Source organism: Dipodomys merriami, unplaced genomic scaffold, assembly GCF_024711535.1.
Source record: "Dipodomys merriami isolate MVZ:Mamm:240054 unplaced genomic scaffold, mDipMer1.0.p SCAF_332, whole genome shotgun sequence".
Taxonomy (NCBI): domain Eukaryota; kingdom Metazoa; phylum Chordata; class Mammalia; order Rodentia; family Heteromyidae; genus Dipodomys; species Dipodomys merriami.
In genome coordinates this window covers 1036389-1061201 of record NW_027204849.1, presented here as the reverse complement: position 1 = coordinate 1061201, position 24813 = coordinate 1036389, and the positions used below count along the sequence as shown (strand labels likewise).

Sequence of the window (24813 nt, the reverse complement as noted above, 5' to 3'; positions counted from 1 at the left end):
ATGGGGCTTGAACTCTGGGCCTGGGTGCTGTTCCTGAGCTCTTCAGCTCAATGCTAGTGCTCTACTAGTTTGAGCCACAGTGCCACTTCCAGTTTTCTGGTGGTTAACTAGAGATAAGAGTCTCCTAGGGCTGGGAAGATGACTCAATGGTAGAGTGCTTGCCTTGCATGCATGAAGCTCTGGGTTCGATTCCTCAGTACCACATAAGCAGAAAAAAGCCGGAAGTGGTGCTATGGCTCAAGTGGTAGGGTGCTAGCCTTGAGGTGAAGAGCTGAGGGACAGCGCCCAGGCCCAGAGTTCAGGCCCCATGACCGACAAAAAAAAAAAAAAAAAAAAAAAAAGTGTCTCCCAGACTTTCCTGCTCAGGCTGGCTTTGAACTATGATCCTCAGATCTCAGCTTCCTGAGTAACTAGAATTACAGGCATGAGCCACTGGCTCCCTGCTTACAATTCTTATTTTCACTAGTGTTAGTAACTCTGACCTATGTGCCTTCTGGTGGCCTTTTTTTTGGGGGGGGGGGTGGTCCGGTTGTGGGGCCTGAACTCTGGGCCTGGGCGCTGTCCCTCAGCTCTTCAACTCAAGGCTAGCACTCTACCACTTGAGCCACAGTGCCACTTCCTGCTTTTTTCTTTCTGCTTATGTGATGCTGAGGAATCGAACACAGGGCCTCATGCATGCAAGCAAGCACTCTACCACTGAGCCACCTTCCCAGCCCCTGGTGGCCATTTCTTATAATAGCATCTTGGATTTCCTGTGCAATTTCTGAATATTTTTTATATTTAGAAAATCATGTTAGCTGGGAGCCAGTAGCTCACGCCTGTAATCCTAACTACTCAGAGGCTGAGATCTGAGGATTGCAGTTCAAAGCCAGCCCAGCAGGAAAGTCTGTGAGACTAGTATCTCCAATAAACCACTCAGAAAACTGGAACTGGCACACTGGCTCAAGTGGTAGAGCGCTAGCCTTGAGCTGAAGAGCTGAGGGACAGTGTTTAGGTCCAGAGTTCAAGCCCCATGACCAACAAAAAAAAAAAAAGAAAAAAAAAAGAAAAAGAAAACCATGTCATACTATTACTGTGTGTGTGTTCTCTATAAAAGGAAAGAGTGATGTAGAAAATGATCCAAAGAAAGCATTGTAAGGGGCTGGGAAGTTGACTCTGGTAGAGCGCCTGCCTTGCATGCATGAGGCATCACAAAAAGCAGAAAAAAGCTGAGAGTTCAGTACCCACAACTGACCAAAAAAATAAAAGTATTGAGCTTGTAAAGCAAGTGATACATTTTGAAAAATAGTTAAAACCTCCTGGGTTTGTACCAAGCGCCAACTTTATCTTTCCCTTGAGTGAACAAATCCCAGCTAAAGTTTTGTTAATGATGAATGGAATTTAATTATAAGTTCTCTGAAACTTATATTTAGGGTTAGATTAGCATATAAGGCTTTCCTTTGTGTTGCTCTGATTAAAAATTTTGATTCTGTTTCTGGCAACTGGATAGCACCTTCTCCCAGGGCAGATGATGAGACACCCCCACCACTTCCCGCACGGACGCCAGAGTCTTTTATTGTGGTTGAAGAAGCTGGTGAGTATAGCTGAGCAAGTACAAAGTACCTAATACTGCTCAGGTCTCATCAGGAGTGTGTGCTAAGGATGAGCACATACGACTGGCACCACTTCTAAGAGCGGGACCACATTTACTCTCTTCCAGAATCCCCATCAAGTGTTCCCACATCCCTCGCTCCCTCCATGAAGGTCAAGTTTGGCACATCACTGGAATGGAACGGAACCTCTGAATCAAAGTGTTTTGGTGACTCTGTGAGACTTAGGCCAAGCAAGGTCAATAACTTTTTTCTGAGTTGACTATTTTGGATTTAATGGATTGTAGTCCTTTCTGGGCTGTGTCATGTTAACTGGGACAATGTAGTGTGGTTACATATATACATATCATTTAAGATAAACCTTTTGGAATGATATTTCCTGTGTCTAGAAGAAAAATATGCAAAAAAATCTGATACACATTTCTGTGCATTCTTTAGACAAACTTTAAAAATTTCAGAGATAATTAAATGGATTAAATAAGTTCTTAGAGTTGCAATGCTTATAGGAAATATCCACCACCTTTTAATTAACTATTTTTTTGTCGGTCATGGGGCTTCAACTCTAGGCCTGGGTGCTGTCCCTCAGCTCTTTAGCTCAAGGCCAGCCCTCTACCACTTGAGCCATAGTGCCACTTCTGGCTTTTTCTGCTTATGTGGTGCTGAGGAATCGAACCCAGGGTCTCATGCATGCAAGACAAGCACTCTACTTTTCCAGCCCTAACACCTCTTATTTTTTATTTATTTTTTGTTGGTCCTAGGACTCTGGGCCTGGGGGCTGTCCCTGAGCTCTTCAGCTCAAGGTGAGCCCTATATCACTTAAGCCACAGTGCCACATCTGGTTTTCTGGTGGTTAACTGGAGATAAGAGACTCAGGGATTTTTCTTGCCCAAGATGGCTTTGAACCATGATCCTCAGATCTCAGCCTCCTGAGTATCTATGATTACAGGTGTGAGCCACCAGCGCCCAGCTTCTGCCACCTTTTAAATCATAATTTTAATGTAGTGTTATTATTTATTTATTTTTGGTCAGTTGTGGGGCTTGAACTCTGGGTTTGGGTGCTGTCCCTGCGCTCTTCAGCTCAAGGTGAGCGCTCTACTGCTTGAGCCACAGCGCCACTTCTGGCTTTCTAGTGATTTATTGGAGATAAGAGTCTCACAGACTTTCCTGCCCGGGCTGGCTTTGAACTGTGATCCTCAGATCTAAGCCTCCTGAGTAGCTAGGATTATAGGCGTGAGCCACCGGCGCCCGGCTGTAGTGTTATTTTTAATAAATGCACACATGTAAAACAATCATTCTTTTTCTAATGTCATGAAGTAACTAAAATTTCAAATGAACTTTTAGAGGCATAATTGAAGAAGGAAAAGAAATACCAGCAGGGGTCAATTAAGAAATAATTGCCATGTGATATAAAAATCACTAAGAGGACTGGGAATGTACCTTAGTGGTAGAGAGCTTGCCTTGCATGCATGAGGTCCTGGGTTTGATTCCTTAGCACCACATAAATAGAAAAGCCCGGAAGTGGTGCTTTGGCTCAATTGGTAGAGTGCTAGCCTTGAGCAAAAGCAGCTCAGGGACAGTGCCCATGCCCTGAGATCAAGCCCCAGGACTGGCAACAACAACAAAGAATATCACTAAGAATGGTTTTTTATGATTCAGTATGCTTTGAGTTAACTATATGAAATATAATGGCTTAAAATGCAATTTAATGCTTTGATTTTATATAATGTATATATGTATTCTTTTCCCTTTCCTTTCTTTTTCAGAGTATGAAACTCCGGAGTCCTAGATCAGGTAAATGTTGTCTTGCCTTTAGGTGACATTTAACTATAAGAGCCTGTGCTACAAGAACAGCCCATTAGGTTTAAAGTAACCTTCTCGGGAGGCTCCAGGGTCTCACCCTGGCTCCTACCATGCATGAAGTGATTTCTGGTTTCCCAGGTTTTGTTATAAGAAAATAAAGGCAGGGTTTTAGAATGCTGCTCCTTGATATATCATCCTTTATAAACTATACTAGGTAGGATCTTTTAAAATTGAACTATGCGAGCAATCTTGAGGTGTCTGTGTATTGGTGATGGGGAGGGGAGTAGCACACTACACACACACACACACACACACACACACACACACACACACACACACAGGAGATCCACACACCCCCAGCCAACTGAGGTTTTTGTTTTTTTTTTTAAATTTTTAAAAAATTTTGTTTATTGTGAGAATACCATACAGAGGAGTTACAATTACATGGGCAAGATATCAAGTACATTTCTTTTTTTTTTCTTTATGTGGTGCTGAGGAATCGAACCCAGGGCCTCAGGCATGCAAGGCAAGCGCTCTACCACTGAGCCACCTTCCCAGCCCCCTTTTTTTTTGGGGGGGGGTCTGGTCGTGGGGCCTGAACTCCGGGCCTGAGCGCTGTCCCTCAGCTCTTCAGCTCAAGGTTAGTGCTCTACCACTTGAGCCACAGTGCCACTTCCGGCTTTTTTCTTTTTGCTTATGTGGTGCTGAGGAATGGAACCCAGGGCCTCATGCATGCAAGGCAAGCGCTCTACCACTGAGCCACCTTCCCAGCCCCCCAACTGAGTTTTGACAAAGGTGCCATGAACACCTTGGAGACAACAATGATATTTCCAACAAAAAATGCTGTAAAAGTAGACCCTATCTCTTATTAGTTATGAAAATCAACTCAAAAGGAGCTGAGCACAGTGGCTCACATCTGTAATCGTAGCTACTTGGAGAATGAGATTGGGGGGAACTGCACTTTGAAGCCAACCTGGGTAAAAATGTTCACAAGATCCCATTTCAGCAGAAAAAGCTGGATGTAGTGGCACACACTTGTCAACCAAGCTATGGTAGAAAGTATAAGAGGATTGCAGTTTAGGCTAATCTATGCAAACAAAACAAAACAAGAACATGAAATCTTATTTGAAAAATAAAGCAAAAAGGCCTGGGAACATATTGCAAGTGGTAGAGCACCTGCCTAACAAGCCTTAGTACCTGAGTTCAAACCACAGTGCTTTAAAAGACAAAACAAAAAACCTCAGAAGGGATGAAAAGCTTAAATGTCTATGGAATGTCTGTGTCTATGAAACTTCTGGAAAACAGGGGAAGTGGGCTGGGAAGATGGCTCAGTGGTAGAACGCTTGCCTTGCATGCATGAGGCCCTGGGTTCAATTCCTCAGCACCACATAAGCAGAAAAAAAAAAGCCGGAAGTGGCGCTGTGGCTCAAGTGGTAGAACGCTAGCCTTGAGCTGAAGAGCTGAGGGACAGTGCCCCGGCCCAGAGTTCAGGCCCCATGACCGGACCCACGAAAAAAAAAAACAAAAAACAAAAAAAAAAAAAGTAGAAAAAAAAAAAAAAAAAGAAAACAGGGGAAGTGTGTCAGTCAGGACACTGGAATACTTAAAGATTTTTTTTTTGACAAAATTCCCCAAGCATAAGAAACAAAAGCAAAAATGGACAAGTGGATCCCATCAAATAAAAAGGGTCTGAACAGCAAAGAAACAATCATAACAATGAAGAGATGATCCCAGCCTGGTAGAAAAGATCCACAATGTATACTTCTGACAAACTACTAATGCTCAAAATTGCTTTAGCTATTCAATTTTAAATTTAAAAAATTAAAAACAAATTAAAACTTTGGGGCTGGGAAGGTGACTCAGTGGTAGAGTGCTTGCCTTGCATGCATGAGGCCCTGGGTTCAATTTCTCAGCACCACATAAGCAGAAAAAGCCAGAAGCTGCACTGTGGCTCAAGTGGTAGAACGCTAGCCTTAAGCTGAAGAGCTCAGAGTTCAAGCCCCATGACCAGCAAAACAAAACAAAAAAACTTCATGTGAAAAAGATATTCTGGCTATTAAGGCAGAATTCAAATAATTCAGAACTCAAAAAGTCAACAGCAAAAACCCAATAAATTGACTTTAAAATGGCAATAGATCTAAATACACATTTCTCAAAAAAAGAATGACCAACAGGTATAGAGATATCTAATATTACTAGTCATCAGGGAAATACAAATAAAAACCACAAAGGCTGAGATCTGAGGATCGTGGTTCAAAGCCAGCTTAGGCAGGAAAGTTCATGAGATTCGTATCTCCAATTAACCAGCAGAAAACTGGAAGTGGCACTGTGTGGATCAAGTGCTAGAGTGCCACCTTGAGTTGAAGAGCTGAGGGACAGCATCCAGGCCCAGAGTTCAAGCCCTATGACCAAAAAACCCCCAAAACAAAAAAACAAAACAAATAACCACAAAGAAATACCCCCTAACTCTATTAAGAATGGCCATTATCAGGAAGACCAGTAGCAAGTACCAGCCAGGATATAGACAAATGGGAATACTTTACACTGTTGGTGGGAATGTACGTTAGTATAGCAATTACTGAAAACAGCATGGAAGCCAGGCATGCTGGACCCACACCTGTAATCTCAGTCCTCAGGAGGCTGAGGCAGGAAGATCCAGAGTTTAAGGCTAGTCTGAGCTACATATGGAGACCCTGTCTCAAAATATCTGGGTGCCAGTGGCCCATGCCTATAATTCCAGCTACTCAGGGGGCTGAGACCTGAGGCTTACAGTGTTAGGTTTTTAAAAAGAGGTAGCCGAGTAAGAACAGCATCACGCACGTGGTATTCAGGTAAGGGGTATGTTTATTTAGTAGACCTGCTGGGACCAGGCCAGGTTGGCCCTCCACGCAGTGGGGAAAGGCCTGGGAAAGAGAGCTGGGAGATCTGGGAAAGAGAGAGAGAAAAGAGCTAGAAAAGAGAGCATCTGGGAAAGAGGTGGGAAAGAGCAAGCTAGGAAAGAGAAGAGAAGGAAAGAGCTGAGAAAGAGCTAGAAAAGAGCAGAGAGAGTGTCTGGGAAAGGTGGGAAAGAAGAGCTAGGAAAGAGAAGAGAGCTGGAAAAGAAAGGATGAGAAAAGAGTTGAGAAAGAGCTAGAAAAGAGCACAGAGAGTGTCTGGGCCTGGGCTAGGCCTTATCTAGGGTAAGGATAGAGAAAGGTGTGGCCACATCAAATTCAGATGTGACCTCAGCGGATGAAGATGTGACCTTTTCCAGGTGTCCCAGTTGCCTAGGTAACGCAGGTAACTGGGCGGAGACTTTGCTGGGAGGAGGGTAGAGTCTTCTTGACATCCAGGAGCGGACCTTACATAGTTTGAAGCCAGCCTGGGCCGAAAGTCTGTGAGACACTTATCTCTGATTAATCACAAAATAAAGCTGAAGTGGGATAAGTACTAGCCTTGAGCAAAAAGCAGCTCAGGGATCGGCAACACACAAAAAAATTAAAAACAGAACTACCATATGATCTAGTGATGCAACTCCTGGGTATCTATCCAAAAGAAATGATAACTGAAAAGAGACATCACATGTTCATTGCAGCACTATCTACAATAGCAAGAAATGGAAACAACCTGTTACAATGAGATCCCTTGTATTATTACTATTATTATGCCAATAAAAATGTTGCACTTCATATAGGGCACTGGTGGCTCACCCTGCTAGCTAGTTGGTAGATTGAGGTTGTTGGGATTGTGGTTTGAGGCTAGCCTGGGCAGAAATGTTCCTGAGAGCCCTTCTCAACAAAGCTGGGTGCCATGGTGTGCTCCTGTTACTCTAGCTTCCTGGAAGCCTGACAATGTATGTGGATGATACCTAGGCCAGTGCTTGGGCTGGATACAAGACCCAGTCTCAAAAATAACCACAAAAATCTGGGCTGGAGATGTGGCTCAGTCAAAAGAATACCTGTTTATCTAACTGCAAAGCCCTGAGTTTAAACCCCAGTGCCTCAGAGATAGAGAGACAGACAGACAGACAAAAAGAACAAACCAAGTGTTCATCAAATGATGCCTGATGGAGAAAATGTGGACACCTTGGATGGAGCTTATTGGTAAAGTGCTTGTCTGGGCTCAATCCTCAGTACCAAGAATGAAAAGGAAAAATGTACAGTTTTGCATTGTTCCTGTTCAGCAGGAAAAAAGAACGAAACCCTTACATTTGCAGCAACCATGGATGGAACTGGAGATCATGTTAAGTGGAATAAACCAGGCACAGAAGGACAAGTAGCACACATACTTAGTCTAAAACAGCTGATCTCACACAAGTTGAGAGTACCTTTCAAACACGGCACAAGCTGGGTGCCCGTAGCTCACGCCTGTAATCCTAGCTACTCAGGAGGCTGAGATCTAAGGATCTCGGTTCAAAGCCAACCCAGACAGGAAAGTCCGGGAGACTCTTATCTCCAATAAACCACCAGAAAACTGGAAGTGGTGCTGTGGCTCAAGTGGTAGAGTGCTCACCTTGAGCTAAAGAGCACAGGGACAGTGTCCAAGCCCAGAGTTTTCAAGCCCCACGACCGACAAAAAAAAAAAAAAAAGGGGCTGGGAAAGTGGCTTAGTGGTAGAGCACTTGCCTTGCATGCTTGAGGCCCTGGGTTCGATTCCTCAGTACCACATAAACAAAAAGAAAAAAGCCGGAAGTGGCGCTGTGGCTCAAGTGGTAGAGCACTAGCCTTGAGCTGAAGAGCTGAGGGACAGCGCCCAGGCCCAGAGTTCAGGCCCCACGACCGGACCCCCCCCCCAAAAAAAAGAAAGCAAAAAAATGAAACACCTGGAGTAGGTAGACCTGTGAATTCTAAGTTACAATAAGATAAAGAGTAAAGTGCCCAGTATTGTAACTAATTATATAAGAGAAAGGGTTTTCAGTATGAAGAAATAGTAGCCACGTCTAGGACCTTATTATTATTATTATTATTTTGTCGGTCGTGGGTCTTGAACTGTAGGCCTGGGCGCTATCCCTCAGCTCTTCAGCTCAAGGCTAATGCTCTACTACTTGAGCTACAGTGCCACTTTCAGTTTTCTGGTGGTTTATTGGAGATAAGAGTCTCACAGACTTTCCTGCCTGGGCTGGCTTTGAATCTTGATCCTCAGATCTCAGCCTCCTGAATAGCTAGGATTACAGGCGTGAGCCGCCGGCACCCGGCGATCTTATTATTATTAATTTATTTATTCTTTTGTTGGTCGTGGTGCTTGAACTCAAGGCCTGGGTGCTGTCTCTGACCGTTTCCACTCAAGGCTAATTAGTGTTGTACAGCTCTGAGCCACAGGACCACTTCCGGTTTTCTAATGGTTCACTGGAGATAAAAGTTTCACAGGGAGATTCCCTCACAGGGTGGCTTTGAACTTCGATCTTAGAGTAATGATGATGACAGGCATGAGCCGCCAGTGCCTCGCTTATTATTTTGTAAACTGGTGGTACTGAAGACTGAATTTAGGGCCTGGCATTTGCTAGGCAGGCACTTTCCCACTTAAGTCATGACCCCAGCCCCTTTTTGCATTTGTTAGTTTTTTCAGGTAGGATCTCACCCTTATTTTTCCTCCCAGAGCTAGCCGTGGATCATGATCCTTCTACTGATGATGTGTACCATATTGCTGAGACTGCAGGTATGAATTACAACACCAACTTTTTTGTTGAAATAGAGTCTTGTTAACCTTTTTCCTGGGATTGCCTTAATACATAATTCTCCTGATCAATACCTCTGAGTGGCTAGGATTACAGGTATACATTAATAAGCCTGACCTATTTAAATTTCCATATTATGGAAAATTTCAGACTCAACCATAGTTGCATTATCATATCAATATAATAATTCCTTAATATTATCTAGTATCTAGAGTGTGAATAATTTTCACCAGTAGACTAAAAATGTCTTTTTATGATTTAAATTTAGATTCAAACCAGTTCTATATTTTGTATTTTGTTTATATGTTTCCTACATATTTTAAGTTCTTTTTGTATTTATGCTTTTTGTTTACAAGTCCTAAACATGGCTTACTATTCTAGATCTGACCAATTATATTCTCATAACTTTATTAAATATAAGATTGCTGTAAAATAGTATTTAGATTTACAAGCTTGATAATCTGTGAACTCTGAAGTTTTTTTGTTTTGTTTTGCCAGTCCTGGGCCTGGGTGCTATGCCTAAGCTCCTTTTGCTCAAGGATAGCATTCTACCACTTGAGCTACAGCACCACTTCTGGCTTTTTTGGTGACTAATTGGAGATAAGAGTCTCTCAGACTTTCCTATCTAGGCTGGCTTTGAACTGTGGATCCTCAGATCTTAGCCTCCTGAATTAGGATTACAGGTATGAGCCACCAGTGCCTGATAAACCACAGACTCATTTGCTAAAGAAGAAGAAGCACAAAGTTCTTGAGGTTCTGGTCATTTTGATAATTTTTATTTTGTGGTTTCAGTTAATATTGGCTAATTGAAAAATTATACAAAAGGGGCTTGACTTACGACTTTTAACTGCTGGAATGTTTTGCTTTCTGTGTACTTCTCTTACGACAGATCTGTGTCACGATGGTTCTCCATCTCCACCTCCCCTTCCAGAAAGAACACCGGAATCCTTCTTCCTTGCTGATGAAGACTGTAAGTGGCAGTAGTTTCTCTCCAAAAAACTTATAAAATTAGAATATGTGAGATCAACAGTAAAGTAAGACACAGAAAAGGTACAAAGGATAAAAATGATAAAAGAATACATTAAAAACCCACAATATATAATAGAAATATTATATCAAACCTAAAAGTTTAAGAAACTTTTTTTTTCAGGTATGGAGGCCCACTCTACAGAAACTATTAGCTGTCCTGAGAATATAGGGCACTCAACATGTCCAAAACAAACACTGAAGACTCCTGGAAAGAGTTTCACGAGAAGTAAGGTAAGACAGACTGGAGATTTAGAAAGTTTGCCTCAAGTTTTCCTTATTGAAGGTTTGCTGCTCTCAGAATTAACATTGAAAATTGAATCCCTTACCTAAAACTTAGTTCTGATCTCACAACAGTCAAAATTATTAGAAAACAAACAATGAAAAAATTACTACATTATGATTTTATTTCTCCTTAAATTTTATTTACCAATTTATAAAATGCCCAATAAGCTGGGGGCTGGTGACTCATGCTTGTAATTCTAGCTACTCAGGAGGCTAAGATCTGAGGATCAAAGTTTGAAGCCAGTCCAACAGAAAAATCTGTGAGACTCTCAGCTCCAATTAATCAGCAAAAAGCCAGAAGTGGAGGAGTTGCCCAAGTGGTAGAGTGCCAACCAGCCTTGAATGAAAAAGCCAGGCAAGAGTTGAGTTTAAACCACAGTACAGCACACATGCAGGCACACACCCATCCTCACATCACCTGCACACTCAGGAAACTGGTTATCTATGGGACAGGATTAGAAACAGTGTAAAGACAAAGATTGAAACATTTTATTGGGATTTTTTTAAGATTGTGAATAATTCTGTGAAAGTATAAACATTTTACAAAAAAAAAACACGCTATCTATTACATGGAATGTCCTATTTCTGTTAGGTGTTAGGAGTATGGATAGCTTATAAAAGATACCTTACCGGCCTTGAAGACAGTCTAGTTAACCTATGGGAATAGAAGACCTACATGAAACCTCTGTGAAAATTAGAAATAAAAAAATAACCAGGGGTGGGCTGAGTGGGCTGGGAAGGTGGCTCAGTGATAGAGTGCTTGCCTTGAATGCATGAGGCCCTGGGTTCGATTCCTCACCACCACATAAGCAGAAAAAGCCGGAAGTGGTGCTGTGGCTCAAGTGGTAGAGCACTAGCCTTGAGCTGAAGAGCTGAGGGTCTGCGCCCAGGCCCAGAGTTCAGCCCCACGAATGACAAGTAATTAAGTAAGTAAGTAAATAAATAAATAAAAAGAAAGAAAGAAAGCTGAGCAAAGAAGAAATCTGGGTAGGTTTCTTGAAGATATAAGCTAAACAGACAGCCATACGTAGGCCAAGACTTGGGTTTATGGAGAAACAGAAGGAAATTGAGGGGCTAAAGATATGAAACACAATGGGCAGAATTTCTTGGCTTGAATGCTAACTGGCTGTGTATCACAGTGTATTCAGAGCCAAGCCCTTAGAGTACTCCTAATAAAAGAGCAAAGGAGGACCTTTATTTTTAACCTGATATTATTCTGACAGCATTATTTGTAAATATGTACTGTGGTATTTATACTGGTAGTAAAAGTAGAATCACATGGAGGTCTGAACAGAATTAACAATGGTAAGATGGGAAGGTAGGAGGTGGTTTAACCATCAGGAAAGTGCTTGCCTAGGAAGTATAAAGCCTTATATTCAAACCCCAGAAACACAGGCATGCATGCACACACACACACATATACACACGCATGCACATAGAAGATAGAAATATTTTCATGGCTGATTTTAAGAATACTAATCCTTCTGTCTTAAGTCTTTATTTCTATTTCATTAAAGTATTTTGAAGTTTATAGGAAAAAAATCTCAATTCTTTTCCTTTTCTTCACTTTGTAGAGTTTGAAAATTTTGCGAAACATGAAAAAAAGTAAGTTTTTTTGTACTTATTTCTAAGGAGTTTATGTGTATATACAGATGTCACTTTTACAGTTATGCAGTTTTTCTTTCTATAACCACTCTTGGAAAAAATTGGTAATTTGATGCCTAAACAAAGTCACCATAGAGTCCTGGGACGAGAAGAGCCTCAGGCTAATGCTCTGCAGGCTCCACAGTGCCGACCTAGGCAGGGTGCAATGCATACATAATCATTATTTCAATGCCTGTGCTTGCTGCCATAAAGTGCACTACTTAACACTGCTATCAGTCTGATCTCAGATTATTTTCTTTGAACATAATCACAGCAGAAGCATACTGTAAAACAAATGTGTTGATTTAAGAAATAAGCAAATTGTTAACACATTTCCATTTAGCAGTAAAATTCTGTCCTTTATTATTATTTTGCTATATTGTAATGAAAATAAAACCCACAGGTGGCTCACACCTGTAATCCTAGCTACTCCGGAGGCTGAGATCTGAGGATTATGGTTCAAAGCCAGCCTGGGCAGAAAAGTCCGTGAGACTCTTTTTTTGTGTGTGTGTGTGTGTGCCAGACCTGGGGCTTGAACTCAGAGCCTGGGCACTGTCCCTGAGCTTCTTTTGCTCAAGGCTAGCACTCTACCACTTGAGCCACAGCACCACTTCTGTCTTTTTCTGTTTATGTGGTTCTGAGGAATTGAACCCAGGGCTTTATGCATGCTAGGCAAGCACTAAGCCACCCTCCCAGTCCCCTGTGAGACTGTTATCTCCAATTAACCTCCAGAAAACTGGACATGTAGACATGACTTAAAGTTGTAGAGAGCTAGCCTTGGGTGAAAAAGCTCAGGGAGAGTGCCCAGGCCCTGAGTTAAAGCCCCATGACTGACAAAAAACAAATCAACAAAGAAAACTCCCCCAAAACTCCACAGTTGCTTGAAACTTTGGAAATTGTCATAGATATCCTTGTTTATAAAAGCAAGTGTAGCTGGGTGCCGGTGGCCGCCTGTAATCCTAGCTACTCAGGAGGCTGAGATTTGAGGATTGTTGTTCAAAGTCAGCCCGGGCAGCAAAATCCATGAGACTCTTACCTCCAATAAACCACTAGAAAACTGGAAGTTGCTCTGCGGCTCAAGTGGTAGAGTGCTAGCCATGAGCTGAAGAGCTGAGGGACAGTGCCCAGGCCCAGAGTTCAAGTTCTACAACTGACCAAAAAAAAAAAAAAAAAAAAAGCAAGTGTATAAAATATGGTAATAATTTGATTTAATAATCACAAAGGCCTAAACAGCTGTTGATATTATACTTGCAGTATAGGTAGAGACAAAGAGCCTTGAGAAAACTTTAAGAACATTTCTTGGATCTAGGTGGGTTTTACCTTCATTTTTTAATAACTACTTTGATTCTATGATTTTTTGCACATAAGAACAAACCTAGCCATTCAAATTGATCCTGAAGCTTTAAATCTAAACACCCATACTTGCTCATGTGTTCTCTGTCTCTCACTATACAACTGGAGAAGTGCATGTTTACTGGATTACAGTTAAAAATTTTTTTAAACAAAATTAATATTTTTATGTCATTTAAGCCTCATTGTAATCTGCATTATTCATTCATTAAGTGCTTGTTGAGTGCCTACTATGTGCCAGACATTGTGTAAGGCACTTACACAAATAAAATGTTGGCTTTTAGGGATATGTGGAACTTAAGTTTAGTGAGAGATTCAATAAGTTCACAAATACATAATAACATTGCAATAACTGCAAGAAATAACATTAAGGAAAATGAGAGTACAAAACAAGAGAACAAAAGGGGTCTGTGAAGCACTTTCAAAGAACATGACCACTGAACCTGACATGAACAGCCAGGTAGGCAAACCATGGGAAGATCATTCCAGGAAGAAACTGCATATACAGAACCTCCGTCTCCATATTGTAGGAGGCCATCACAGTGCACGGTAGTGAGTAAAGGGCAGAGAGAAGTAGACAGGGCTGGAAAGATAGGGGAAGAGTGTGGATTGATGTAGGTCATGTTAGAGTTTATTCCAAGTGCAGTAAGAGGCCATACTGGGTTTTAGACCAAGATGTTATATACTGCACTCATACTATTTCATAAAAAGGTCATCCTGGCTGCAGTATGGAGAATGAATTATAACTCAAAAGAGTAGAGGTTGTTAACCATGGTGCCTGATGCCAACTTTTGATGGGAAATTTTAATTGATCAAAAATCATTCAATTGCCTACAACTCATAGGTGGGGATGGGAGGGAAAACTGGGAGAGAGCAAGAGAAGGTATGACATTTTCCAAAAGAAATATACTAACTACCTGTACTGTAACCTCTTTGTACATCAACTTCATAATAACAATAAAAATAACTTAAAAAAAGAAATAAATGGAAGTGGCCCTGTGGCTCAAGTGGTAGAGCGCCAGCCTTGAACTGCAGAGCTGAGGGACAGCACCCAGGACCAGAGTTCAAGCCCCACGACCAAAAATAAATAAATAAATAAAATAAAATCCAGTTACAAGTGATAGAAAACCTAACTTGGGTGCTGATTAAGATGGGGGGGTGTTTACTGGCTATAATCAATTGCTATAATAGCACCTAATCACTCATTCCATATTTCTCGCTGTTTCATTTTACTACTTTACTCATAGGCAGGTTGTTTTCAAGTGGTTCCAGGTATGTGAAAGGAAAAAAAAGCTAGCTCTTTTTTGGTTGCTTCAGTAGGAGGACTAGTCTTACTTGGGTCTGATTTTATTGGTGGGGTTCATTTGCCCATCCTTGAACCAGTTCTCAATAGGACAGTGTAGGCATAGTATTTAACCATTGTTACATAAGCATATGGACTGACTAGGAATGAGGCCAGACCTTTACCATGTACCAAGAGCTATTGGTCATTTAATTCATCAGCTCCACTAGAAGTATAGAGACTGAAAACTGGGGCAGATTGATTGAAAATTAGAGTACTATTATGAGAAGGAATGTGGGGCTGGGAATGTCGCTTAGTAGTAGTAGAGTGCTTGCCTAGCATGCATGAAGCCCTGGGTTTGACTCCTCAGTATCACATACACAGAAAAAGCTAGAAGTGGCACTGTGGCTCAAGTGGTAGAGCACTAGCCTTGAGCAAAAGCAGCTCAGAGACAGTTCCAGGCCCTGAGTTCAAGTCCCAGGACTGGCAAAAAAAGAAAAGAAAAGAAGTAAAAGTAAAATAAATGCACAATATGAAGAAAGGCAATTCAGGCTAATACACACCTTTGCCTCCTTTAAGAAAAACAGCAGTATGCTCCTTTGGGAGGTGTGTGTGTGTGTGTGTGTGTGTGTGTTTGGGAGGTGTGTGTGTGTGTGTGTGTGTGTGTGTGTGTATAAAACTCCCAATTGACATGTAGTTGACTGCAATTTCTTGAACTTCCTCATTTTAATCCACTTGTATTCCTGTTCTCCTCAATGCCTAGCCCAATACATGGCATATAGTAGGTATTCAACAATACTCATTTAATACATATAACTAGAACTACTATGTGTTCTAATGATGTATACTCAAGTACTTCCTAGAAGGGAAAGATGTTTCTAGAGTCCTAATATTAAGTGCGTACATATACAGCCACACTGAGTTCTGATGTTAAGAACAAAAAAAGAAGGGCTGGGAAAGTGGCTCAGTGGTAGAGTACTTGCCTTGTATCCATGAGGCCCTAGGTTCGATTCCTCAGCACCACATAAGCAGAAGAAGCTGGAAGTGGTGCTGCGGCTCAAGTGGTAGAGCGCTAACCTTGAGCTGAAGAGCTGAGGGATAGTGCCCAGGCCCCGAGTTGAGGCCCCACAACTGACAAAAAAAAAAAAAAAAGTGGCTGGGATATGAAGAGATCCCAGGAGCATAAGATATGTAAGAAAGATTTTTTTTCTTTTTGTCTGACACAAGAACTGGAACTTCTATCAGACCCTTACGATGACTGGCTGGCACTCTACCACCTGAGCCATGCCTTCAACCTCTGCAAAGAAATCTTTTGAACACATATATAACACATACAAATGAGATTATAGTGTCAACCCATTTGTAAGCACTTATATTTTCTTATTTGATACTGATGTATTTATTTGAGAGTACTAATTTCTAGGGAGAAAAATGTTTATTGTCAATAATTATGTAATCTGATAAAGTCATCTGAATCTGTATTCATTCTTTCCCTTACATTTTTTCCTTTGATTACAGGCATCTGTAATTCTAACCCACCAAACAAGCCAGCAGAATCTGTTCAGTCAAAAAACTCCAGTTCCTTTCTGAATTTTGGTATGGGCTTTATTTTATAGCAGTTTTTAGAATTGGATAACTTATAGCACCAGAAATACAGCTTTAGCATTATTTATGGCTGCAGGTATAGTCATTATATTTAGTTCTTTTCAAGCAATTTATCTTTTTATTATTTTATGTCAGTTGTAGGATTTGAACTCAGGGCCTTGGTGCTGTCCCTGAGCCTTTTCTGTTCAAGGCTAGGGCTCTACCACTTTGAGCTACAACACTACTTCTGGTTTTCTTGTGGTTAACTGGAGATAACAGCCTCACAGACTTTCCTGCTGGGGCTGGTTTCAAACCACATCCTCAGATATCAGTTTCCTGAGTAGCTAGGATTACAGGTGTGAGCCACTGGTGCCTGGCATCTTTTTATTTTTAAATTCAGCTACTTAGCATCTCAAATAGGATTGAATTGTCTAGCACATGTGGAAAATAAAGCTGAGAGACAAAATTATTATGCTGGCATGTAGAGTAATAAAAATGACTAACCAGATGAAGAAATTTGGATGTAGTGGTACTTGTTCCCGTCTACAACAAACTTACAGTGTTGCTGTGGCTCAAGTGGTAGAGCACTAGCCTTGAACTGAAGAGCTGAGGGACAGCTCCCAGGCCCAGAGTTCAAGACCCATGATGGACAAAAAACAAACAAACCAAACAAACAAACAAACAAAAAAAAAGCCAACCCATAAAAAACAAAAACTATAGCAAACATAAACAAAGTGATAATTTTAAATTTTGTATAACTTCAAGATTCCATTATTCTGACAGCTATCATATAAAGTAATATACTATAATTTTTTAACTTTAATGGTTATTTTCCCCTTTCTTTTATTAATTTTATTTATTGTGTATATGGTACCAAGGAATCAAACCCAGGTCCTCATGTATGGTAGGCAAGCATTCTACCACTAAGCCACATTCCCTGTCCACTATAAATTTTTTGTAAGAATTCTACAATTGGGCTGGGAAGGTGGCTCAGTGGTAGAGCGCTTGCCTTGCAGGCATGAGGCCCTGAGTTTGATTCCTCAGTACCATGTAAGCATAAAAAAAAAAAAGCCGGAAGTGGCGCTGTGGCTCAAGAGTGGTAGCCTTGAGCTGAAGAGCTGAGGGACAGCGCCCAAGTCCAGAGTTCAGGCCCCACGACTGGACCCCCCCCCCAAAAAAAAAAAAAAGAATTCTACAATTAACATAGGATCCTGCTAGTAGAAATTGTTGTTAGTACAAAAACAGATATGTGAAAAGATCTAGGAGATCCCAGGAATCTCTGGTACTTTTGGGAGTGGTGCTTAAGGGTGTTACCCTTCTCTCTTTTTCTTTTCTGAAAGCAGGACACACACTTGGTACCCAGTGCATTTGCACACTGACTGATGGTCTGCTGAGCCGCACTTCCAACCCTGGTATTACCCTTATTTGCATGGTCAAAATTAGACTGCCACATGTCCAGATTGCAGGTGGCAGGGGACATGAGGAGCGTGGCTTCCATCTTCTCCTCTTTTGGTTTACTCATTGGCCTGGAAGTGGCAGTATCAGTCAGCTCTTCTTCCCCTGAAGAAAATTTAGACATAACTAAGTTGTCAGAGAGATTGGGGGGACATATATTATAACTCCAGTATAATTTTATTTCTGAGGAAGCAGAGGCGGCAACCTCTTATCTCACTTGGAGAAAATGTTTAACTAGAATATATGTCTCTTTAGTCATAAAAGTTTGTTTGGATTAACACTAAGATTTCAAGTGTTATAATTAAAAAAGTGTTATAATTAAATAAAGTGTTATAATTAAATTTTATGAAATTAACATTTAGTTGAAAGCATTGATGTAGGATATTGCAGAAACTATGAAAAAAAGCTCCAAACTTTGCCTGGACCACCAATAGTTCCTTTCATAGCTTTAAATGAATGATGCCACTCAAATAACTCATGGTCTGTGACCTGACATAAGGATAAATATCATGTTCCTCTCAAATATACCAGTATTTGAATAATTTATCCGCATTTATTTTCATTGCTCCTTTTGAAATTAAAAAAATTTAGGTATCTTTTTATTTTCTAAACTTCAAAAGGTTGTACAGGGTTACAATTTAACCTGTCCATCTAAGTGTTCAATGCTTCTCCACCAGTCACGCCTCCCATCTGCTCCTTCCCCGAAGACTCGCCTCATGTTTCCACTTCCTCTTTCACATCTGTACATTGAGTGTTCTGGCATGTCTGCGTCCCATTTTCTTTTTCCTTCATCTCCTGTGCCCACTGCCCACATCCAGTCCTATCCTGATTCTGTGAGTCATCTCTTGAGAACTGACCAGTCAAAGTCAGGTGTCCTCATTTCTGTGCCCAGGCCATGAGGATCATGGATCAGCTGTCCACACTGAGATTTTTTTTTTGGGGGGGGGGGGGAGAATGGATCAGTCATGGAGCTTGAACTCAGGGCTTGGGTGCTGTCCCTGAGGTTTTTTGTTGTTGTTCAAGGTTAGTGCTCTACCACTTTAAGCCACAGCGACACTTGGAGTTTTCTGGTGGTTAATTAGAGATAAGAGTCTTTAAGACTTTCCTGCTGGGTTGGTTTTGAACTGAGATTATCAGACCTCAGCTTCCTGAGTAGCTAGGATTACAGGTGTGAGCCACCAACACCTGGCTGAGATTTTTGACTCTGGCATGCCATTATGTATCCTGAAATGTTTTTCCTTCCTTCTCCTTCTTTATTAGGGTGTTTTTTTTTTTTTTTGGGAGGGGGGTCTGGTTGTGAGGCCTGAACTCGGCCTGGGCGCTGTCCCTCAGCTCTTCAGCTCAAGGCTAACGCTCTACCACTTGAGCCACAGAGCCACTTCCGACTTTTTTCCTTTTACTTCTGTGGTGCTGAGGAATCGAACTCAGGGCCTCATGCATGCAAGGCAAGCGTTCTACCACTGAGCCACCTTCCCAGCCCTTAGGGTGGTTTTGATTCATCAGGGTTTTTTTTTTTTTTGCCAGTCATGGGGCCTGAACTTTAGGCCTGGGCACTGTCCCTCAACTCCTCAGCTCAAGGCTAGCGCTCTACCACTTGAGCCACAGTGCCACTTCTGGCTTTTTCTGTTTTTAATTTTTTGGTCTGGTCGTGGAGCCTGAACTCTGGGCCTGGGCGCTGTCGCTCAGCTCTTCAGCTCAAGGCTAGCGCTCTACTACTTGAGCCACAGTGCCACTTCTGGCTTTTTTCTTTTTGCTTATGTTGTGCTGAGGAATCGAACCCAGGGCCTCATGCATGCAAGGCAAGCGCTCTACCACTGAGCCACCTTCCCAGCCCACTTCTGGCTTTTTCTGCTTGTGTGGTGCTGAGGAATTGAACTCAGGGCCTCATGCATGCGAGGCAAGCACTCTACCACTGAGCCACCTTCCCAGCCCCTCATCAGGTTTTTGTGCTTGCTAGATAAGTGCACTACCATGGAGCTACATCCCCAGCCCTCTTAATTTTTTTTTTCTCTTTTCCTACTAGACTACACTTCCATTTCTGGTATAGTTTCTGAAGGTTGAGATTTAAGCAATACAGGAGTAGCTACTAGGTTATGAAGAAACTGTTCTCTGTTCACATCTTTTATTTCTCAGTTAATAAGGCCCTAGTTGCCACTAGGAATTAAAAAAAAATTCAGTGTCCTCAACTGGAAAGTCTTTTTTTTTTTTTTTTTTTTTTTTTTTGCCGGTCCTAGGGCTTGAACTTAGAGACTGGGCACTGTTCCTGAGCTTCCTCTGCTCAAGGATAGTGCTCTACCACTTGAGCCACAGCGCTACTTCTGGCTTTTTCGTTTATGTGGCACTAAGGAATCGAACCCAGGACTTCATGCATGCTAAAGCACTCTACCACTGAGCCACATTCCCAGCCAATCTGAAAATCTTTTAAAGTATCCTGAAATAGACTTCATTATTGTGAAAATTTTCCTCATTTTGCTTCTGTGTGGGAGTTGAGGGAAATGAGTTTGAGGATGAAAGATAAGTAAAAAGTTATTTTACTGCTTAGGTTTTTTTGGGGGAGTGGGGTGGGGTCTTGAACTCTGGGCCTGGGTGCTGCCCCTCAGCTCTACTACTTGAGCTACCAAGCCACTTAGGTTTTCTGGTGGTTAATTGGAGATAAAGAGTTTCACAGACTTTACTGTTCCCTTAGGTTTCAGCTTCCTAAGTAGCTAGTATTACAGGCGTGAGCCACAGGCACCTGGTTACTACTTAATTTTTTAGAATTGTTTATTTTTCTAAGCTTTTTCAAAGATAATCTCCATAAATCCTGGGATTTCTTACAATAATGTGCAAGTAACAGTGCTTACTTTTGTGAAGTTGAAAATTTTCAAAGTTGTGATTAGATGGTGAGTGTATAGAAAGGTGTATAAGTGATATGACTAAGTTATAACTGGGGCTTTTCACTCAGTTATTACCATGATAAAATTTGGGCTGTGCCCAGCAGTAGAGCACTTTTACTCAGCATGTATGAGGCTGAACTCAATCCCCAACACTGCCTCTACACTCAAATATATAATTGCTATCACTACACTTTAATTATTATAATGTCTTTATAATCTGTTACTAAATTGATCAAAGATGCTGCCTAAACTTCAAAAAATAATCCATATATTTACATATATTATTATATTCTAAAATCCAACTATCCATTTATATACAAAAAAAAGCTCTCTTTTTATTGAAGTTTATTTTTGTTCCCAGGTTTTGGAAATCGTTTCTCAAAACCCAAAGGACCAAGGAACCCACCACCAACCTGGAATGTTTAATACAACTATGGACTTATAAGAACACAGACTGCAAGTGCATCTGTAAATAAAGTTACCAGAATACTGATTCTAAATTTTCTATATTCATACCAATATATGCTAATACATTAATATCTTTACCATAAAAATAATATGTGATAAGATGCAACTTTTTTCATATTATTTTCAGTGGGTTAGAAACTACTACCAAAAGTTTGCCACTTGAATTTATGCAGAGAATGATCTATGAGAAACACTTTTTTGGTGCCAGTTCTGGGGCTTAAGCTTAGGACCTGGGTGCTGTCCTTGAGCCTTTTTCCTCAAGGCTGGTGCTCTACTACTTGAGTCACTTTGGCTTTTTGGTGGTTAATTAGAGAAGACAGTCTCATGGACTTGCCTGACCTGACTGGCTTTGAACCTGAGTAGCTAGGATTACAGGTGTGAGCCCCACGCACCTGGTAGTAACACTTTTAAAACGGCCTTATTTTATTTTGTCGGTCATGGGGCTTGAACTCAGGGACTGGTGCTGTCCCTGAGCTTTTATGCTATGGCACTTTGAGCCACAGTACCACTTCGTTTTTTTCTGAGTAGTTTATTGGAGATGAGAGTCTCATGGACTTTCCTGCCTGGACTGGCTTCTAACTGTAACCCTCAGATCTCAGCCCTGAGTAGCTAGGATTACAGGTGTAAACCACCAACACCCAGCATTATTTTAAAATTTGAAAGTCACTCTATTTTATTTTCTATTTCTTTTCTTTCTTGCTTTTATTTTTATTTTTTAGGTGGAGCTTTGCTATGCTGGTCTTGAATCCCTGGGCTCAAGCGATCCTCCTGCTGCATCGTCCTGAGGCCAGACTACACTTGCCCCTACCATGGCCAGCATGAGTGTAAAATTTAAAAGTGTGCAAAGTGTTACATCTCAGTAAAATATCTACATTGCCCTAATATGGTATAAAGCTTCTTTAAAATCTTACCTTGTAGTTGTGGAATAAAATAACTGCCTAACAATAAGTATCCCCCCCCCTTTTTTTTTGTTGGTCATGGGGCTTGAACTCTGGGCCTGGGCACTGTCCCTGAGCTCTTTTGCTCAAGGCTAGCACTCTACCATTTGAGCCACAGCACCACTTTCAGTTTTTTGTTTTTGGGTCCGGTTGTGGGGCCTGAACTCAGGGCATGGGCACTGTCCCTCAGCTCTTCAGCTCAAGGCTAGCGCTCTACCACTTAAGCCACAGTGCCACTTCCGGCTTTTTGCTTATGTGGTACTGAGGAATCGAACCCAGGGCCTCATGCATGCAAGGCAAGTGCTCTACCACTGAGCTACCTTCCCAGCCCTACTTTCAGTTTTCTGGTGGTTAATTGGAGATCTCTTGGTCTTTCCTGCTCTGGCTGGCTTTGAACCGCGATCCCCAGATCTTGGCCTCCTGAGTGAGTGTAGCTAGGATTATAGGCGTGAGCCAACTTTCCCTATTTTTGCCTAACTATAGTAAATCCCAATGTCATCTCAAATGTTGTGGAAACTAAGATAAGAAAAGAAATGCTGGGGCTGGGAAGGTGGCTCAGTGGTAGAGCGCTTGCTTTGCATGCATGAGGCCCTAGGTTCGATTCCTCAGCACCACATAAGCAAAAAGAAAAAACCCGGAAGTGGCACTGTGGCTCAAGTGGTAGAGTGCTAGCCTTGAGCTGAAGAGCTGAGGGACAGCACCCAGGCCCAGAGTTCAGGCCCCACGATCAGACCAAAAAGAAAAGAAAAGAAAAGAAAAGAAATGCTATTTAAGAGAATAAAAAGTACAAATATCAGTAATCTATTTTATTTGGATATACCAACTTGTAACAGGTGCATCTACATTCCAGATAACTGAATGAGTTATTCAATTACCAATTCTAGAAAAATAATGAAATAGCCACTGTCCTTTGGTACCCTGTTTTGTTTTGTGATTCCCCTGGGCCTTGCATGGGTGCTGTCCCTGAGCTGTTTTGCTCAAGGCTAGCCCTCAGCCACCCACTTGAGCCTCAGCTTTACTTCTGGCTTTTTTGTGGAGATGAGTCTCACAGACTTTCTTGCCTGTGTTGGCTTTCAGCGATGGTCCTCATATCTCAGACTCCTGAGTAGTTAGGATTACAGGTGTGAGCCATCGGCACCCAGCTTCTAGTAACATTTTGTGAATAGAAAAATGCCCTAGCCCTGTAATTCTAGCTACTCAGGAGGCTGAGATTTGAGGATCACAGTTCAAATCTAGCCTGGTCAGGAAAGTCCATGAGACTTATGTCCAATAAACTGTTCAGAAAAAGTCTGAAATGGCCCTGTGGCTAAAGTGGTAGAGCACTAGCCTCAAGCAAAAGCTTAGGATCCAGGGCCAGAGTTCAAATCCCAGGACCACCACACACACCAAAAAAAAAAAAAAATGTCCTACATAGACATATGTACTTTATACCCAGTCAAAGGTTCTGCTACTTTAAACATCTGTATGTATATGGATTTGCCTTAAGAAAATATGGGCTGGGAAGGTGGCTCAGTGGTAGAGTGTTTCCCTTGCAATGCATGAGGCCCTGGGTTTGATTCCTCAGCACCACATAAGCAAAAAGAAAAAAGCCGGAAGTGGTGCTGTGGCTCAAGTGGTAAAGTGCTAGCCTTGAGCTGAAGAGCTGAGGGACAGCGCCCAGGCCCAGAGTTCAGGCCCCATGACCGGACCCCTCCCCCCAAAATAAAAGAAAAAAAGAAAATATGGTATTACCACCACCAGGATTCACCTTACTTCCTTTGGAGATTTAACATCACCTTATTTGTAACCTAGAGGTGTTACTATCTCCGCATGTCTTATTTAGGGAAGGGGACTTAGAGACGCTGTCTTGTCTGTGGTACTACAGTGGACACCCAGTGGGTGGACGGACACTTGTGTTTGAACACTCACTTCTTTTACCTCTCCACCAGTAGTGTCACTGATCCCCCAGAGACCTCGGGAGCCATGACAGCCTGGGAGCTGTGCAGGAGTAGGCCTTAGAGTTGAGCTGAGGTGAGGGGTGACAGCCTGGGAACTGTGCGGGAGTAAGCTTGGAGCTGAGCTGAGCTGAGGGGTGACGCCTGGGAGCTGTGCAGGAGTAGGCTTTAGAGCAGAGCTGAGGTGAGGTGAGGGGTGACGCCTGGGAGCTGTGCAGGCCTTAGAGCTGAGGTGAGCTGAGCTGAGGGGTGATGGCCTGAGAGCTGTTAGAGCCGACCACAGGCATGGAGGGGGGGATGCGGAGGCCAGAAGGGGCGGTGCAGAGGTCGGAGGAGGTGCGGAGGGGAGGAGGAGGTGCGGAGGGGAGGAGGAGGTGCGAAGGGGAGGAGGAGGTGCGGAGGTCGGTGGGGTGGGGTGCGGAGGCCGGGATGGGGTGCGGAGGTCGGTGGGGGGGAAGGGGAGGCTAAGGAAAGTGCGGAGCCCCCGGCCCGGTGGCGCCCGCCGTTACCATAGCAACGGCCCGGAAGCCACCCGCCCTCCCTGTGTCCCCGAACGCATTCTGTATGGACCGCCAACCCGCCGTCGCTTTCCCCGGCCCGACGTCCCGGCTCCCTCCTCGGCCGTTCTTTTACCTCACAAAGCCCACACGAGAGACAGGAAACCCCAGTCGCCATGGAGACCGCCCGCTCCGTACGGTGACCGAGCGGCACCGGAAAAGGGTTATGTGAGCGCGCCGCGAGACTCGGAAAGCCACTAATTCTGTCTGGGCCGTTAGAACGGTTGGCGGCCACTCACGGGCCGGCGGCGGTTGCGTCGCAGCCCGAAGCGTGACCCGGCGCACGCTCCCCGTCGGCTCCTCCACTCACGGAGCCGGGGCCGCGGAGGAACTACGACTCCCAGGAGGCCCTGCGCGGCCAGGGCTGTGAAC

The 24813-nt window shown here is 42.7% G+C and overlaps 1 protein-coding gene across 3 annotated transcripts in view; it reads left to right on the top strand.

The window, feature by feature from the left end:
• The window catches only part of LOC138803083 (tyrosine-protein phosphatase non-receptor type 22-like), a 46334-nt gene extending 24412 nt beyond the window's left edge, over positions 1-21922 (top strand). The window contains exons 15-24 of one of the 3 annotated variants that reach the window (XM_069986917.1): positions 1490-1573; positions 1673-1827; positions 3353-3380; positions 8964-9023; positions 9932-10012; positions 10193-10302; positions 11928-11958; positions 16148-16225; positions 20906-21012; positions 21732-21922. In XM_069986917.1, the coding sequence (XP_069843018.1) occupies positions 1490-1573; positions 1673-1827; positions 3353-3380; positions 8964-9023; positions 9932-10012; positions 10193-10302; positions 11928-11958; positions 16148-16225; positions 20906-20970 (692 nt within the window). In that variant the 3' untranslated portion in view covers positions 20971-21012; positions 21732-21922. The remainder of the gene's footprint in view (positions 1-1489; positions 1574-1672; positions 1828-3352; positions 3381-8963; positions 9024-9931; positions 10013-10192; positions 10303-11927; positions 11959-16147; positions 16226-20905; positions 21013-21731) is intronic. The other 2 variants (XM_069986918.1, XM_069986919.1) reach the window with 2 other exon arrangements.
• The last annotated feature ends 2891 nt before the right edge of the window (positions 21923-24813 follow it).